Source organism: Physeter macrocephalus, chromosome 20, assembly GCF_002837175.3.
Source record: "Physeter macrocephalus isolate SW-GA chromosome 20, ASM283717v5, whole genome shotgun sequence".
NCBI lineage: Eukaryota > Metazoa > Chordata > Mammalia > Artiodactyla > Physeteridae > Physeter > Physeter macrocephalus.
The window spans coordinates 35,687,975-35,703,858 of NC_041233.1; the positions used below are offsets into that span (position 1 = coordinate 35,687,975).

Here is a 15,884-nt window from a genome sequence, read left to right on the forward strand (position 1 = left end):
AATAGTTTTCTGGTTTTTTAAGCAGAAAAGAATTCTAATTTGATGGTCTCACAGAATCAAAAAAAGCAGAGTGTTTCAGGAAAGAGGAATTGATAAACAGTCTCAAATGGCAGTAAGTTAAGTGTTGAAAACCGACCTTTGGATTTAGCTATTAGAGGTCATTGATTTCCATAGTAAAAAAGTTATAGCAAAATGATTGGAGTTAAGAGCCATATTTAAGTGGGTTGAAGAATAAATAGGACGTGAGAACAAAGAAGCAACATGGAAGTTTGTTCTTTTATTTTGTTTTTAAAGATTTGAAGCTAAACGGAGGAAACTATTGGAGAAAAACCCAAAGATTCTAGAGGAGGAAGTTTGTTAGCATAGGACTTTTATTCATTTGATTTGAATATATCTAAGTGTTTCTACCTATGTGTCAGAATAATATATCCCTCCCTCTTCCACTTGGTTTTGATGTATCTTTTGAACTTGAACGTTTTTGCTGTGCTATTTGGGGCCCCCTAGTGGCCAATTTAATAATGATATATAGATAGTAAACTGTCCGTTAGATCTAATGTACCAATTATTCTTTATGCAGATTATTCTTTCTAGGAGGATTAGATGGGGGTGGGATATGTGGTTATAGTACTTATGATACTTAGCCCTCTTTATTTTGTTATGGGTCAAGACTTGACACCTAAACTTACTATAATTTTGTTTCCTTAGTAATAATTCACTATTATAAACTGTTTGAAAATAACGGTATATGTTTGTTTTAGCTGCTAATAAGTTAACAGCTGACATCATTGTTCTCAGCTCTTATTCTTCAATGTTAGATTTAGGTCCATTGTTGTATGTCTATTGGAACACCATATCCAGTTTGAAGATTGTGAAAGAAAAACCTGAATTACCAAACAAAAAAAGATCTGATTATTATAAAAATAATAAACATACATTATTCATCACAATAAAACTTTTAAAATATAGAAATCTTAAAAAAATCATCCTTAATCTTGCTTCCCAATGTTTTTCTTTCTAGGATTAAAAAAATATATTTTATTTATTTATTTATTTGGCTGCACCGCATCTTAGTTGCAGCACGTGGGATCTTTTAGTTGTGGCATGTGGGGTCTTTAGTTGCGGCATGCGACCTCTTAGTTGTGGCATGCAGGATCTTTAGTTGTGGCATGCGACCTCTTAGTTGCAGCATGCGGAATCTTTAGCTGTGGCATGCGAACTCTTAGTTGAGGCATGTGGAATCTAGTTCCCTGACCAGGGATCGAAGCCGTGCCCCCTCTGTTAGTCATTAGTCATTAGTGATGGAGATATACATCTGGTGGTCATTAGTCATTAGTGATGGAGATATACATCTGGTGGTCATTAGTCATGACATCAGATATACATCTGGTAGTCATTAGTGATGGAGATATACATCTGGTGGTCATTAGTCATTACATCAGATATACATCTGGTGGTCGTTAGTCATTAGTGATGGGGATATACATCTGGTAGTCATTAGAAGGTATTTAGATCCTGAGACTGAAAGAAAATCACCTAGGGGGTGAGTGCAGAGAGAGAGCCAAGTACTGGGCCCTTGAGTAAGAAGTTGAGGAGATGAGGAGGAGCTAGCAAAGGAGACTGAGAAGGAGCGACTGGTGAGGTAGTGTGAGGTGGGATGAGAATCAAGAGGATGTGGTATCCCTAAAGCCAGATAAAAAGAAGAAAGCGGTGATCAGTGGTGTCAAATCCTGCTGACAGTCCGAGTAAGTTGAAAATGGGGAGTTGACTGATGCTAAGGTGGAGGTTATTGGAGACCTTGAAATATGCCATTTCAGTGGAGTGGTTTGGACCAATGCTTGACTGGAGTGGGTTTAAGAGAGAATGGGAGCAGAGGGAATATTGACAGTTCTTTCAAGGAATTTTGCTGTAGAGGAGAGCAGAAAAGTAGTGCAGTAAGTGGAGGAGTGGAGGAGCTGAGGAATAACAGCCTGAGGAGCAGTCACAGTATGTTTGTATGTTGATGGAGATGCTCCAGTAAAGAGAGAAAAATCAAGATTTAGGAGAAAAGGGGAGAATTGTTGAAACCTGAGTAGGAAAGAGGGTATAAGATCTAATGTCTAAGTGAGGAAGAGATGGCTTTGCATAGAAGCACGAACAGTTAGTTCGTCTATAGTAATAGGAAGTTGGGCAAAGTATATGGGTATGATAGAAGTGGGTAAATTTGTTGTTGACAACTTGTAAATGATCACCAGCTGCACTTGAAGATAGGGGAGGAGATGCTGGGGATTTAAAGAGTAAAAAGGTATAAAAGAGTTATCTTGGAGAACGAATGGACAGGAAAAGATAAGATTGCTGGGTACCACCTTGAGGTTAGTGGTAATGAACTAACCAATGACTAGTTTTCATTGGTTACAGGTGTAGAGTAGGTGGTGATTGAACTAGGGTTCGAGTTTAGCCGGGCCAATACCTTGGAGATGAGAGCAGCAGAATTAGAGAAGTATGATAGGGAACGATTATAATAGTGGACCATGGAATCTAAGCTGCTTAAGGAGGGAAGTGAAGAATGAGGCTGTAAAAATGAAGTATGATCATTGTGTTCAACGTAGATCCCTTGTGGTCAAAGAATTGTTGGAGTTGTGCATTTAGAGGGGGTAAGTTGAAGATAGGAGAAAGTAGTCAGAGTTGAAAGCTTAAATTGAAATTAAGGAAAAGTATGTAGTTATTGATAATGGTAGTTATATGGTTATGAGAATGGATAACTGAGGTAGGGTGGAGAATAAAATAAGTGGAGGAGAAGAGGGCAAGGAACCAAGAGGCCAGGGTATTGGAAGGAACACTCACATTGATACTGAGATCACAAGAATTATAATTGGATAGGTTATTAGATTTGGAAGAGGTGACCATGAACAAATCTTCAAGGAATGGTAAGAGTGACTGGGGATAATAGCTGTTGTTTCCTGTATACTGCCATACTTCCCATATTTCCAAATGGACTTTTCATGATTTGAAACTTTCTTACCTTTTTACAAAGGACCCTGTACTCTCATCAGAAGTCCTCAATCCTACCATGGTCTTTCATAACTCTGCCTTTTACAGCTGCTCGTTCTTTTGTTTAGATGCTTATAGCCATAGTGCTTACCTTCCATAGGAGCATTGTTCCCCAGGAGACTACCATTTACTATTTATAGCTTATAGTATTTATTGCATTATTTTTAAACTATGAGTTTACATTCACTATTTTTCTCTCCTTTTTGTTTTTTTAAAACCAGGCTGACAGTTCTCTTAGGCCAGGGACTCTGTCTTTTTGTCCCTGTAGCACTATAAAAAATTTATCAGCAAACTCCAGCAATAGATCTATTTAATAAATACTCTTTGGGGATTTCCCTGGCGGTCCAGTGGTTGGGATGCTGCACTCTCACTGCCAAGGGCACGGTTGTATCCCTGGTTGGGGAACTAAGATCCCGCAAGCCACGCAGCGCGGCCAAAAAAAACAAACAAAATACCCCACAAACTTTTTGAAAGTCAGTTATTATCAAGTAAATATTGGTATGTTTATTTTTATCTCACTAAATATGATGCTTACTTAGATTTACTTATATCAAGTGCTACAGTTAATGAAAAACTGTTTAAATTATAATGAGTTTTTTTATCTGTGTATTACAAAGTGACTTTTCTTAATCTGGTGTATTTTAGAGAAGATTAAAAATACAGAAGCAACTATTGATTATGCTAACAGATTAAAGACAGATAATACAGTCACTTGGACATCTTGAAAAGAGCCTTGGTTTTTTATTTTCTCTCTGGTTCAAGCCTTCTGTTTTGATCTTGGGAACTGAAACTTGTGTGTGTGTGTGTGTGTGTGTGTGTTTACTTTTTAAAAAAAATATTTATTCATCTTGGCCGTGGGGATGTCTTAGCTGCGGCGCTCGGGATCTTTGTTTTGGCACGCGGGATCCTTTATTGCGGCGTGCAGACTCAGTTGCAGCATGCGTGTGGAGTCTGCTTCCCCGACCAGGGATCGAACCTGGGCCCCCTGCATTGGGAGCATGGAGTCTTACCCACTGGCCCGCCAGGGAAGTCCTTAATCTTGGGAATTGAGTTCACAGTTGAAGGAAGGAGGCCCTAAACTTACATAATCAATGGAGTAAAGGAAACAGGAGATTTAAAGGTGACTATAGTGCAGTTAAACAAATGCTGTTTCCCACCTTCTTTACTAAGTTATTGTTTAAAGGGTGCAAGTTTTTCAACACAAAAAAGTGACCATGCTAAGGATTTACTCTTTTGATGTTAGTATACTTAGCTTTGTTTTCCTTAGAGAGAGTCTTTTTTTTTTTTTTTTTTTGTGGTATGCGGGCCTCCCTCTGCTGTGGCCTTTCCCGTTGCGGGGCACGGGCTCCGGACGCGCAGGCCCAGCGGCCATGGCTCACGGGCCCAGCCGCTCCGCGGCATGCGGGATCTTCCCAGACCGGGGCGCGAACCCGGTTCCCCTGCATCGGCAGGCGGACGCGCAACCACTGCGCCACCAGGGAAGCCCCGAGAGAGTCTTTATGTGAGGAATTTTTGTGGATGTTTTGATTTCTCCTTACAATTTCTTATATTTTTATTACTTTTATAATTAAATGGAGTAACAATGTAAATCACCTATTAATTATGTTTTTGATTCATAGTTTATATTATATTTGCTTTGGGGATATAAGTTAATATCAGCTTATAAAAATTTATGACAAAGGCTTATTTTAGATTTTTCAGTTTTTCAGAAACCATGAGTGGAGGATCTCAAGTCCACATTTTTTGGGGTGCTCCAATCAGTCCACTGGAAATGACAGTATCACAGGAACCAGCTTCTTTAGTGTCCACTGCGGACCCCTGGAAAGAAATTCAGCTTTTGTACAATCACCATTCCTTACATCTGAAGGATGAAAAATGCAGGCAGAAAAGTCTTGAGGATTATCAGGCCCTGGAACCTCTGGACCCTCCAGATCTTCCTCGTGGTCATTTTCCAGCAAACTCTGTGAACAGATCTGTTCATGTGAAAGATGATGACTTCACACATTGCATTTCTGAAACCCAAACTATAAAATCCCAGAAGAGTCACCCCTTGGGGTTGAGTGATAGAACCAACTCCAGTGATCAAATATGTGGATTTAAGGCTGGATTTCAACATTTAACTGAAGAAGAAAAGTATCAAAAGCTTTTCAGTGAACATAAGAAAATCACAGATGAACAGCATAAAGATCAATCAAATGTACATGGTCAGAATGTTCCAAAAAATTCCTTTCAGTTAGATCATAAGTGTGCAGCTATATTGGATATGGTCTGTGGTGCTGAACAGACTAATACGGGGCCAGGAGCTGTGGAAACAAACTGTGCACCAACAGAGCATCATGAAATACAAAACCAGTGTCTGGAATTCTTTTCCTCTAGCACAGTAGACAAACCAAGGCCTGAAGGAACAGTTAGGAAGGTCTCAGGCCTTAAAATATCCACTGATACTGAATTCCTCAGTGTAATGACCTCCAGCCAGGTTGCTTTTTTAGCTCAAAGGGAGTATAAAGGGCAGAATTCTATAAATAAAGGAACCATTAAAATGGAGATTGAACCAGAGGCAAGTCATGGGGAAATAAGAATAACTGAAGATAATTTGATTCAGCCCAATGGTGATTCTACAGAAGGATATGAAGGTGGACAGAACCAAGCCTGTTCCCTTGAACTTTTTAGTCCTGAAACAAAAAATAGCCACATTCTCTTGAACACCGATAAAGGTCTTGAAGAAAATATAGGATCTCAAGAACTTTTCAGTTTTGATGATAAATTGCCACCAAATGAGATACGCATTGAGTCATGTAGCTCAGGAATACTGTGTTCCCAACTAAATACCTTCCACAAAAGTTCTATTAAAAAAAGTTGGACCTCTGAAGATAAATCAGGCCATCCTCGAGCTCTATCTGAAGTCCCCCACATCGCTAAGAAAATCAAGTTGATTTCTAATGAGAGAGATCATACTGTAACAGTGCACCAGAGGAATGTCTCTGGATTTAAGGGCATTAAAAAAACATCATTAATAAAAAACTGTGATTCTGAAAGTCAGAAGTATAATTGTTTAGTCATGGTGTTATCTCCATGTCACGTGAAAGAAATAAACATAAAATCTGGACCAAATTCTGGCTCTAAAGTGCCTTTAGCAACAATTGTGGTAATTGACCAATCAGAAATTAAGAAGAAGGTTTTTCTGTGGAGGACTGCAGCATTTTGGGCACTTACAGTGTTTCTTGGAGATATAATTTTACTCACAGGTAAGGTCATCATGGTATAGTGGGTGTTTATTTTACAAAGCTGTGGGCTTTTTCCCCCTCCCACTTTAAGCCTTTGAGGATTCTCCCTTTACCCTTTGCCTCTCAGGGTTCCAGCAATGATCGAGTTCCTTATGGCATCCGCATTGGCCTCCTCACCCCTTCCCGGGGTCCTGTGCGTTGCCATTTCTGAGTGTTTGTCTGTCCTTCTTAGTTCTGTCCCTCCTTCCCACTCATCTCCTTAAGAAGCCTACTCTGCTTGCTCCTCCTTTCATTCACTGTGCTAGCATTCATGTCGTATACCATCAGGCTGTTTCTTTGCTTTTTATAGTTTTATTTATGTATATCTTTTTTTTTACCCTTTTCCTTAGGTGTATTAACCATCTTATGATTAAAGGACAATATATCTACTACTTAATCCCTAATAAAGCTGTGCACACTACATTCTTATTGAGGGAACATAGAATTTCTATTGCATTTTAAAATTATTAAAATTACTGTAGGGCCTTGAACAACATGGGTTTGAACTGCATGGGTCCACTTATATGTGCATATTTTTCAATAGTAAACACGACAGTACTCCACTGTTCGTGGTTGGTTGAATCCGTGGATGTGGAGGAACAAGGGATATGGAGGGCTGACTGTAAAGTTATAGATGCGTTAACCCCACGTCATTCATGGGTCGCTATTAATCACATTTGGAAATATGGAAAGGAGAAACTCATGGTATTATACCAACCTCGTATAACCACCAGTGGAGTTTTGGAGTGTTACCTTCCTCTTATCTTCCCCGTGCTTCTCAATCTGTGTCTGCATACATGGGTAATAGCTGATATTTATTGGGAACTTACTTACTGTCAGTCCCTGTTTCAAACTTTACGTGTCTTTCAACTCATTACAACAACTATATGAGGAGAACACTGATTATCATCCTCATTTTTCAGCTGGAGGAAATTGGGACCCAGGGAAGTGAAGTAACTTGCCCACTGTCACCCAGCTAGGAGATCGCAAAGCAGGGTTTCACCCAGACTCCAGAATCCCTACTCTTAATATACAATTGTAATCATGAAAAACAGTTAGTATCCTGCTTTTTCATGTGAAAAAAGAAATCTTAACATTTTGTTACATGTCCTTTATTGATTTAAAAATCAACACACCAGTGTATTAGGGCAGAGATACCCGTCATTTTAAGAATGAATCCCAGGACTTCCCTGGTGGCGCAGTGGTTAAGAATCTGCCTGCCAACGTAGGGGACGCGGGTTCGAGCCCTGGTCTGGGAGGATTCCACATGCCGTGGAGCAACTAAGCTCTTGTACCACAACTACTGAGCCTGTGCTCTAGAGCCTCTGTGCCACAACTACTGAGCCTGCGTGCCACAACTACTGAAGCCCGCGTGCCTAGAGCCCCTGCTCCACAACAAGAGAAGCCACTGCAATGAGAAGCCCATGCACTGCAACGAAGAGTAGCCCCGGCTTGTTAAAACTAAAGAAACGCCCGCGGGCAGCAATGACGACCCAATGCAGCCAAAAATAAGTGAATAAATAAATAAATAAATTTATAGGGCTTCCCTGGTGGCGCAGTGGTTGAGAGTCCGCCTGCCGATGCAGGGGATACGGGTTCGTGCCCCAGTCCGGGAAGATCCCACGTGCAGCGGAGCGGCTGGGCCCGTGAGCCATGGCCGCTGGGCCTCTGTGTCCGGAGCTTGTGCTCCGCAACGGGAGAGGCCACAATAGTGAGAGGCCCGCGTACAGCTAAGCCGCTGGGCCCCTGTGTCCGGAGCTTGTGCTCCGCAACGGGAGAGGCCACAATAGTGAGAGGCCCGCGTACAGCTAAATAAATAAATAAATTTATTTTTTAAAAAAAGCATGAATCTCAGACCAGGATGAAGTTGATTGAGCTTAATAGCACATCTAAAGAAAGAATGTGATAGAGACGAGGTGTGGGTCAGCCCTAGAAGCTTATAAAGAGAAATAAAGGCAATCACTGGTAATTCCTACTAGATGGTTTGCTGGGGGAGTGAGAACCTTAGCTAATATACGCTGGTATTTGTGTAAGGTTGTCAGGTGCAGTCCCTACTGAAGAGATGAACATGGGTTTGTAACAGCTTGGCCTAGTCTTGTCTCACTGGCGGTATCCTCTTATTCATTGGCAGCTCAGGTCATCTAACTCAGCTGTGTTCTGACTCAGTGCTCGCTGAGCAGCCATTTCCTTATGACTTGGCTTCCAAGGTGTAAAACTGCCTACAAGGTGAGAACAGGCTGCAAGTGTTGTTCTTTGGCAATTAATGCCTTGTATATTTAAACAAAAAGATTGTGTTCTGTTTTGGGTTTTTTTGTCTCATTAACTGAGCTTATGCTGCAGAGCTGAAACCTGTTTTTGGAGTGCTGAAAAAAATGAGGTTCCCCAGACCATAAAGAGAGGGTTAGACCGTGGACCATGGTTACTTTACCAAGGCATTACTGTCACTGTGTGTGCCTCCCAGGAGGCCTTTTCCTAGCAAATGGAAACTCAACCCTGCTATCTCTCTGTCTTTTCCTAGTGTCCATACAATTGTTAACAACTAGGTAACATTCTGTGAAGTGATTTACCACAATTTACTTAACCACTTGCCTATTATAGAATATTTAGATTATTTCTATGAACACCTTTTTTTTTTTAAACAGGGTTTTTTGTTTGTTCTGTTTTGCTTTATTTCCTTAGGAAAAAACAGTATCTAGTTCACAATTTCTGAATAAGAATGCCTTACGTTATGCTTATTAGCAGAAGGGGTAAATGCATACTGAATATTTTTTACTCTTCTAGGCACTACTGCTTTGGAATGAACCACTGCTTGGCTTCCTGGCCCTAAATTAGTCACTTTTTTGGGGGGGAGGCTGCATTGGGTCTTTGTTGCTGTGCATGGGCTTTCCCTAGTTGTGGCGAGTGGGGGCTATTTTTCGTTGCAGCGCGCAGGTTTCTCATTGCAGTGGCTTCTCTTGTTGCGGAGCATGGGCTGTATGCGCGTGGGCTTCAGTAGTTGCAGCACGCGGGCTCAGTAGTTGTGGCTTGTGGGCTCTAGAGCGCAGACTCAGTAGTTGTGGCACGTGGGCTTAGTTGTTCCGAGGTATATAGGATCTTCCCAGCCCAGGGATTGAACCCGTGACCCCTGCACTGGCAGGCAGATTCTTAACCACTGTTCCACCAGGAAAGTCCCTATTCACTTTTAATCTATCGGAAGTATACATCGTACCATTTGCCTTAAGTCAACAAAAGCCATTAAACTTGTATCTGTGGAGCAGAGCTTCCATATTGATATTGTTTGAATATACAGAAGCAATTTTGTTATTTTACCTACATACAGACATACCTAGTTTCAGAGTTCAGATTTGCTATTTTATCATTTTGTTCCTTTAGGCAGATGATTTACCCTATTTGAACTTCAGTTGGCTGGCATGTGAGAGGCATGCACAGTATTTTGCTATGATAGGTACGTTAACCACAATGTGAAGGAATTTTTGGCATGATCAGAACTTGTTTTTTCCCCTTTTTAGATGTTACTATTCATGAGGATCATTGGGTTGGTGAGACAGTACTGCAATCAACATTTACCAGTCACTTATTAAATCTTGGGAGTTATTCATCTGTCCATCCTGAAGAATGTAAGACACATTTTAAATATAATAATTTCTTAGTATTTGAAGTGTATTAGAAAAAAGTAGAGTTAAAATGTTAATGTTACAAAATGTCTTCTAAACAAGTTAGCTGAAATGTATTGGTTTATTTTCTTTGTAAGAATGAAAATAGAATTTACAAAAATTAACTTGTACAGTATAATCATATTTAAGAAATATTGGGGGCTTCCCTGCTGGCGCAATTGTTAAGAATCCGCCTGCCAATGCTGGGGACGTGGGTTCAATCCCTGGTCCAGGAAGATCCCACATGCCGCGGAGCAACTAAGCCCGTGCGCCACCACTACTGAGCTTGCACTCTAGAGCCTGTGAGCCACAACTACTGAGCCCACGTGCCACAACTACTGAAGCCCATGCACCTAGATCCTGTGCTCCGCAACAAGAGAAGCCACCATAATGAGAAGCCCACACACTGCAATGAAGAGTAGCCCCCGCTCGCCGCAACTAGAGAAAGCCTGCGTGCAGCAATGAAGACCCAATACAGCCAAAAATTAAATAAATAAATAAATAAAATAAATTTCATTTAAAAAAAGAAAAAAAAGAAATATTGGGGTTCATGTTTCATTTTTTAATTTTTCTTAGAGTCAATATAGTCACGGTTCTTAACCTTTTAGCAAGTCATAGACCTCTTTGAGAAGCTATGGGCCATTTCTTCAGAAAAATAGACTTAAGTAGATAGATATAAAACCTTGCATATCATTCCAGGTGGTTCCAGAGACCTCAGAAGTTCTTCCGTGGAGTTTCTGAGCCTCTGGAATTCTTGAGGTAATGAAAAGAGGGTGTTGTATGGAAAATACATGTTCAGTTTTAAAAGAAACTGCCAAACTGTTTTCCGGAGTGGCTCCTACCAGCAGTGTATCTTGTAGTTTCTCTGCATCCTTGTCAGCATTTGGTATTGTCCTGTTTTGAAATAGTAGCCATTCTAATCAGTGTGTAGTGATATCTCATTGTGGTATTAATTTGCATTTCTCTAATGGCACAAGACATATCTAATAGAATATAACTAAGGACATAAAAGATCTAAATAACATAGTGAACAGTGTTGTTCCTATGAATAGGGTAGATCTTATGGATATAAATTGAACTCTACATTCTAATGATAGACATATGCATTTTTGTCATGTGTCCACAACACAGTCAGGAAAATTGATCGTATTAGGTCATAAAGAAAATGTCAGTAACTTCTATAAGGTGGAATTATTACAAACATGCTGATCAAATGGTATAAAACTAGAATTTATTAACAACAGCAGGTCCTATATCTGGAAGTTTTAAACCTATTAAAAAAATCCTGGGTGAAAAAGGAAATACAAACTGATATTATTAGAATTAAAAAAAAATAATGACAATGAAAACACTGCATGTCAGAATCTCTGGGATGCATTTAAGGGAGTTATCAAAGAAAAATTTATTAGCTAAACTCCTTTTATCAATAAAAATGAAAGAATAAAAATAAATGAATTAAATTCCAAACTCAGAAAACTGGCGAAAGAACAGCAAAGTAAAGCAGAGAAACAGGAATGAAATAATAAAGGTAAAAGCAGAAATTAATAAGAACAAGAATTTTAAAATGATTAATAATAAATCAAAATTGTGTTTCAAAAAAAGATAGATGAACCAACTAGTTAATTTGATCAAGAAAAAAGGGAGACATGCACCCCAATGTTCATTGCAGCACTATTTACAATAACTAAGACATGGAAGCAACCTAAATGTCCACTGACAGAGGAATGGATAAAGAAGATGTGGTATGTATATACAATGGAATATTACTCAGCCATAAAAAAGAATGAAATAATGCCATTTGCAGCAACATGGATGGACCTAGAAATTGTCATATTAAGTGAAGTAAGTCAGAGCACTCATATGTGGAATCTAATTTTTTAAAAAAATGATAGAAGTGAACTAATTTTCAAAACAGAAACAAACTTACAGATATGGAAAACAAACTTAAGGTTACCAAAGGGGAAACGTGGGGAGGAGGGATAAATCAGGAGCTTGGGATTAACATACACACATAACTATATATAAGGTAGATAACCAACAAGGACCTGCTGTATTAACACAGGGAGCTCTACTCGATGTTCTGTGATAACCTATGTGAGAAAAGAGTCTGAAAAAGAATGAATATATGTATATGTAAACTGAATCACTTCATTGTACACCTGAAACTAACACAACATTGTAAATCAACTGTAATACAATAAAGTTAAAAAGAAAGAAAAGAAAAAGAAAAAAGAAAAGAAAAAAGGGAGAAAGCACAAAGATACAGAATAAATGACAAGGAGGAAATAATCATTGAAACAGAAGTTAAAAACCAATAAAAGGGAACTTTCCTAGTGGCACAGTGGTTAAGAATCTGCCTGTCAACGCAGGGGACACAGGTTTCGATCCCTAGTCCGGGAAGATCCCACATGCCGCGGAGCTACTGAGCCTGTGTGCCACAACTACTGAAGCCCGCACACTCTAGGGCCTGCGTGCTGCAACTACTGAGCCCATGCGCCTAGAGCCCATGCTCTGCAATAAGAGAAGCCACAACAATGATAAGCCCACACACTGCAATGAAGAGCCTGCGCTCACTGCAACTAGAGAAAGCCCGCACGCAGCAATGAAGACCCAAGGCAGCCAAAATAATAATAATAATAGTAATAATATGTTAAAAAAATACAAGGCTATTTTACAGAACTTAATGCAAATAAATTTGAAAAAGCTAGATATATAATTTTCTAGGGAAATACAGATTGCCAAAATTGATCCTGTTAGAGATAGAAAACTTAAACTGACCAGTTTCTATAGAAGAAATACAGGGAATTCCCTGGCCGTCCAGTGGTTAGGACTCTGTGCTTCCACTGCTGGAGGCCCAGGTTGGATCCCTGGTCTGGGAACTAAGATCCCACAAGCTGTGAGGTGCAGCCAAAAAATAAAAAAGTATTAAGGAACTACCATACAAAAAAGTGCCAGGCCCAGATAGTTTCATAGGAAATTCTACCAAACCTTCAAAGACCAGATAATTCCAATGGTGTTTAAATTATTTCAGAGTATTTAAAAAAATTAATTAATTTATTTTTGGCTGTGTTGGGTCTTTGTTGCTGTGTGTGGGCCTTTCTCTAGTTGGGGCGAGCAGGGGCTACTGTTTGTTGCACTGTGTGGGCTTCTCATTGCAGTGGCTTCTCTTGTTGTGGAGCACAGGCTCTAGGCGTGTGAGCTTCAGTAGTTGTGGCATGCAGGCTAAGTAGTTGTGGCTCACGGGCTCTAGAGCGCAGGCTCAGTAGTTGTGGCGCATGGGCTTAGTTGCTCCACGGCATGTGGGATCTTCTGGACCAGGGCTCCAACCTGTGTCCCCTGCATTGGCAGGCAGATTCTTAACCACTGCGCCACCAGGGAAGTCCCTATTCCAGAGTATTGAAGAAGGAAATTTCCTAATTCCTTTTATAAAGCAAATATAACACTGACACCTAAACCAAATAAAGACATTACAAATAAAAATACAAACCAGTATTATACATGATTATTGGTACAAAAAGTTTAAACAGAATTTTAGTAAACAAAATCTAACACCACATTAGGAAAATAATGACCAAGTGAGATTTATTCCAGAAATGGAAGATTTGTTCAGTATTAGAAGATACATGAGTATCATATTTCATATTAATAAATCTAAGGAAAAAATTATATGATTATCTCCATAGATGTTGAGAAATCCTTTGACAAAATTCAACATCAATTTATCCTAAAAAGCACTCCAGGCAGTAAAAATTGAGGGATACTTTCTCCTTCTATCAATAAGTACAGTTTCAGTACAGTGCTACAGTTACAATACAGTTGATACTGTATCAATAATATAGATATGCTTAGCCCTAATGCCTAATCTTATTTAATGGAGAAACACTAGAGGCATTTCCACTAAAATCAGTAATAAGATAAGAATGTTCACTATCTCTGCTATTCTTCACCATTATATATAGACTTATTAACCAACGCAATTAGACAAGAAGAGACATTTGAATGGGTGAAGAAGAATAAAAACTATCTCTATGTAAAAATGCTTTGATAACATATCTGGAAAACTCCAGGGACTCAAAGATAAAATCAGTTCAAACAATAAAAGAATTCAGTGGTGTAACAATACAAAAATTACTGTTAAAAAAATCAATTACGTTTGTATACACAAACACCAAACAGAGGGCATAATGGTAGGAAAATACTCATTTACAATAGTAATAAAGAAGATACTTCAGAATAAATTAAACAAGAAATGTGCAACACCTATATGAAGAAAAATTTTAAATACACTAGAAAAAAATGAAGACATGAACAAATGGAAAGACAACATTCCCTATTCTTGGATGGGATGACTCAACATTATAATGATACCAATTCTCCTTAAGATAATTTATAAATTCAATGCAGTCTCAATAAAAATACCAACATGCTATGTTATAGCATATTCAACTTGATGCTAACATTCATATGGTAAAACAAACATGCAAGAATAGCTAGGAAAACAGAAAAACTAGGAAAGCTAGGAAAAAGAAAAGCTATGAGAGACTAGGCTTATCAGGCATTGAAACATACTCTAAAGCCCGCATAATTAAAGCAGTGTGATACTGGTGCATGAATAGGCAACTAGATCAGTGGAACAGAATAGGAAGACCAGAATTAGACCACATATGTATAATTTAGTATATGACAAAGATGGTATCTGAAACCACTGAGGTAATGGTTAGCTTTTTAATAAATGGTGCTGAGGTAACTGGGTAGCTAGCCATTTAGAAAAAGATAAGATTATATCCATTTTGGAACCACATAGGGTAAGGGAGTCCCCAGAGAAAGAGAACCAAGCATGGCTTTCTTGACACAAGAGAAGCCATTTTTGGCCTAAGCCATTTTGTGGTTTAAGCATGGCCATAATGCTTGTCCTTGAACAGGTCTCAGTAATTAATGATCTTAAGGGAACAAAGGAATGCAAAAACCAATGACTGTTATCAGGGAAGAGAAGTAACAATAACAAAGATAAAATATCCATTGTAAAGATTCCCAGTTCTGTTTCAAAGGTAAAGATTAGCCTGAATTGCTGAACCACCAGATCAGCTGGAACCTAAGGGATGATGATATTGACCTGTTCCAGCTTGGACTCTGCCAGCCGCCCAAGTCCCTTCATGAATATGCATACACCAGCCCAAACCCCTCATGAATATGCAGGTACCCTTAGCTTAAAACTTATGCAATTTTGCTGTTCGGGGAGACACTGCTTCGGGAATGATCACCAGTGTTCTCCTTACTTGCTGCAAGTTATAAATCCTGCCTTCTCCCCATCTTTGACTTGGTAGTGTCTTTTGACTTGACACCCACGAAAAGGTGAACTGAGTTTTCAGGTAACAAATTCTCGCAGCAAATAGAAGAATAAACTCCAAATGGATTAAGAATCTAAATGTAAACAGATGGAGAGATATACCATGTCCTTGCATTGGAAGAACATTGAACAAGAACAAAAACAAGAACAACATTGTGAAAATGACTGTACTATCCAAAGCAATCTACAGATTCAGTGCAATCCCTATCAAACTACCAATGGCATTTTTCACAGAACTAGAACAAAAAATTTCACAATTTATATGGAAACACAAAAGTCCCCTAATAGCCAAAGCAATCTTGAGAAAGAAAAACGGAGCTGGAGGAATCAGGGTCCCTGACTTTGGACTATACTACAACATTACAACAGTAATCAAGATAGCATGGTACTGGCACAAAAACAGAAATGTAGATCAATGGAACAGGATAGAAAGCCCCGAGATAAACCCACGCACATATGGTCACCTTATCTTTGATAAAGGAGGCAAGAATATACAATGGAGAAAAGACAGCCTCTTCAATAAGTGGTGCTGGGAAAACTGGACAGCTACATGTAAAAGAATGAAATTAGAACACTCCCTAACACCACACACAA

The 15,884-nt window shown here is 39.2% G+C and overlaps 1 protein-coding gene across 5 annotated transcripts in view; it reads left to right on the forward strand.

Annotated features, from left to right (window-relative positions):
* The window catches only part of SHLD2 (shieldin complex subunit 2), a 95,375-nt gene that overhangs the window by 41,950 nt on the left and 37,541 nt on the right, over window positions 1-15,884 (forward strand). For all 5 annotated transcript variants that reach the window (XM_024132124.3, XM_024132125.3, XM_055080858.1 and 2 more), the window contains 2 exons: window positions 4,729-6,272; window positions 9,800-9,907. In XM_024132124.3, coding sequence (XP_023987892.1) covers window positions 4,742-6,272; window positions 9,800-9,907 — 1,639 coding nt within the window. In that variant the 5' untranslated portion in view covers window positions 4,729-4,741. The remainder of the gene's footprint in view (window positions 1-4,728; window positions 6,273-9,799; window positions 9,908-15,884) is intronic.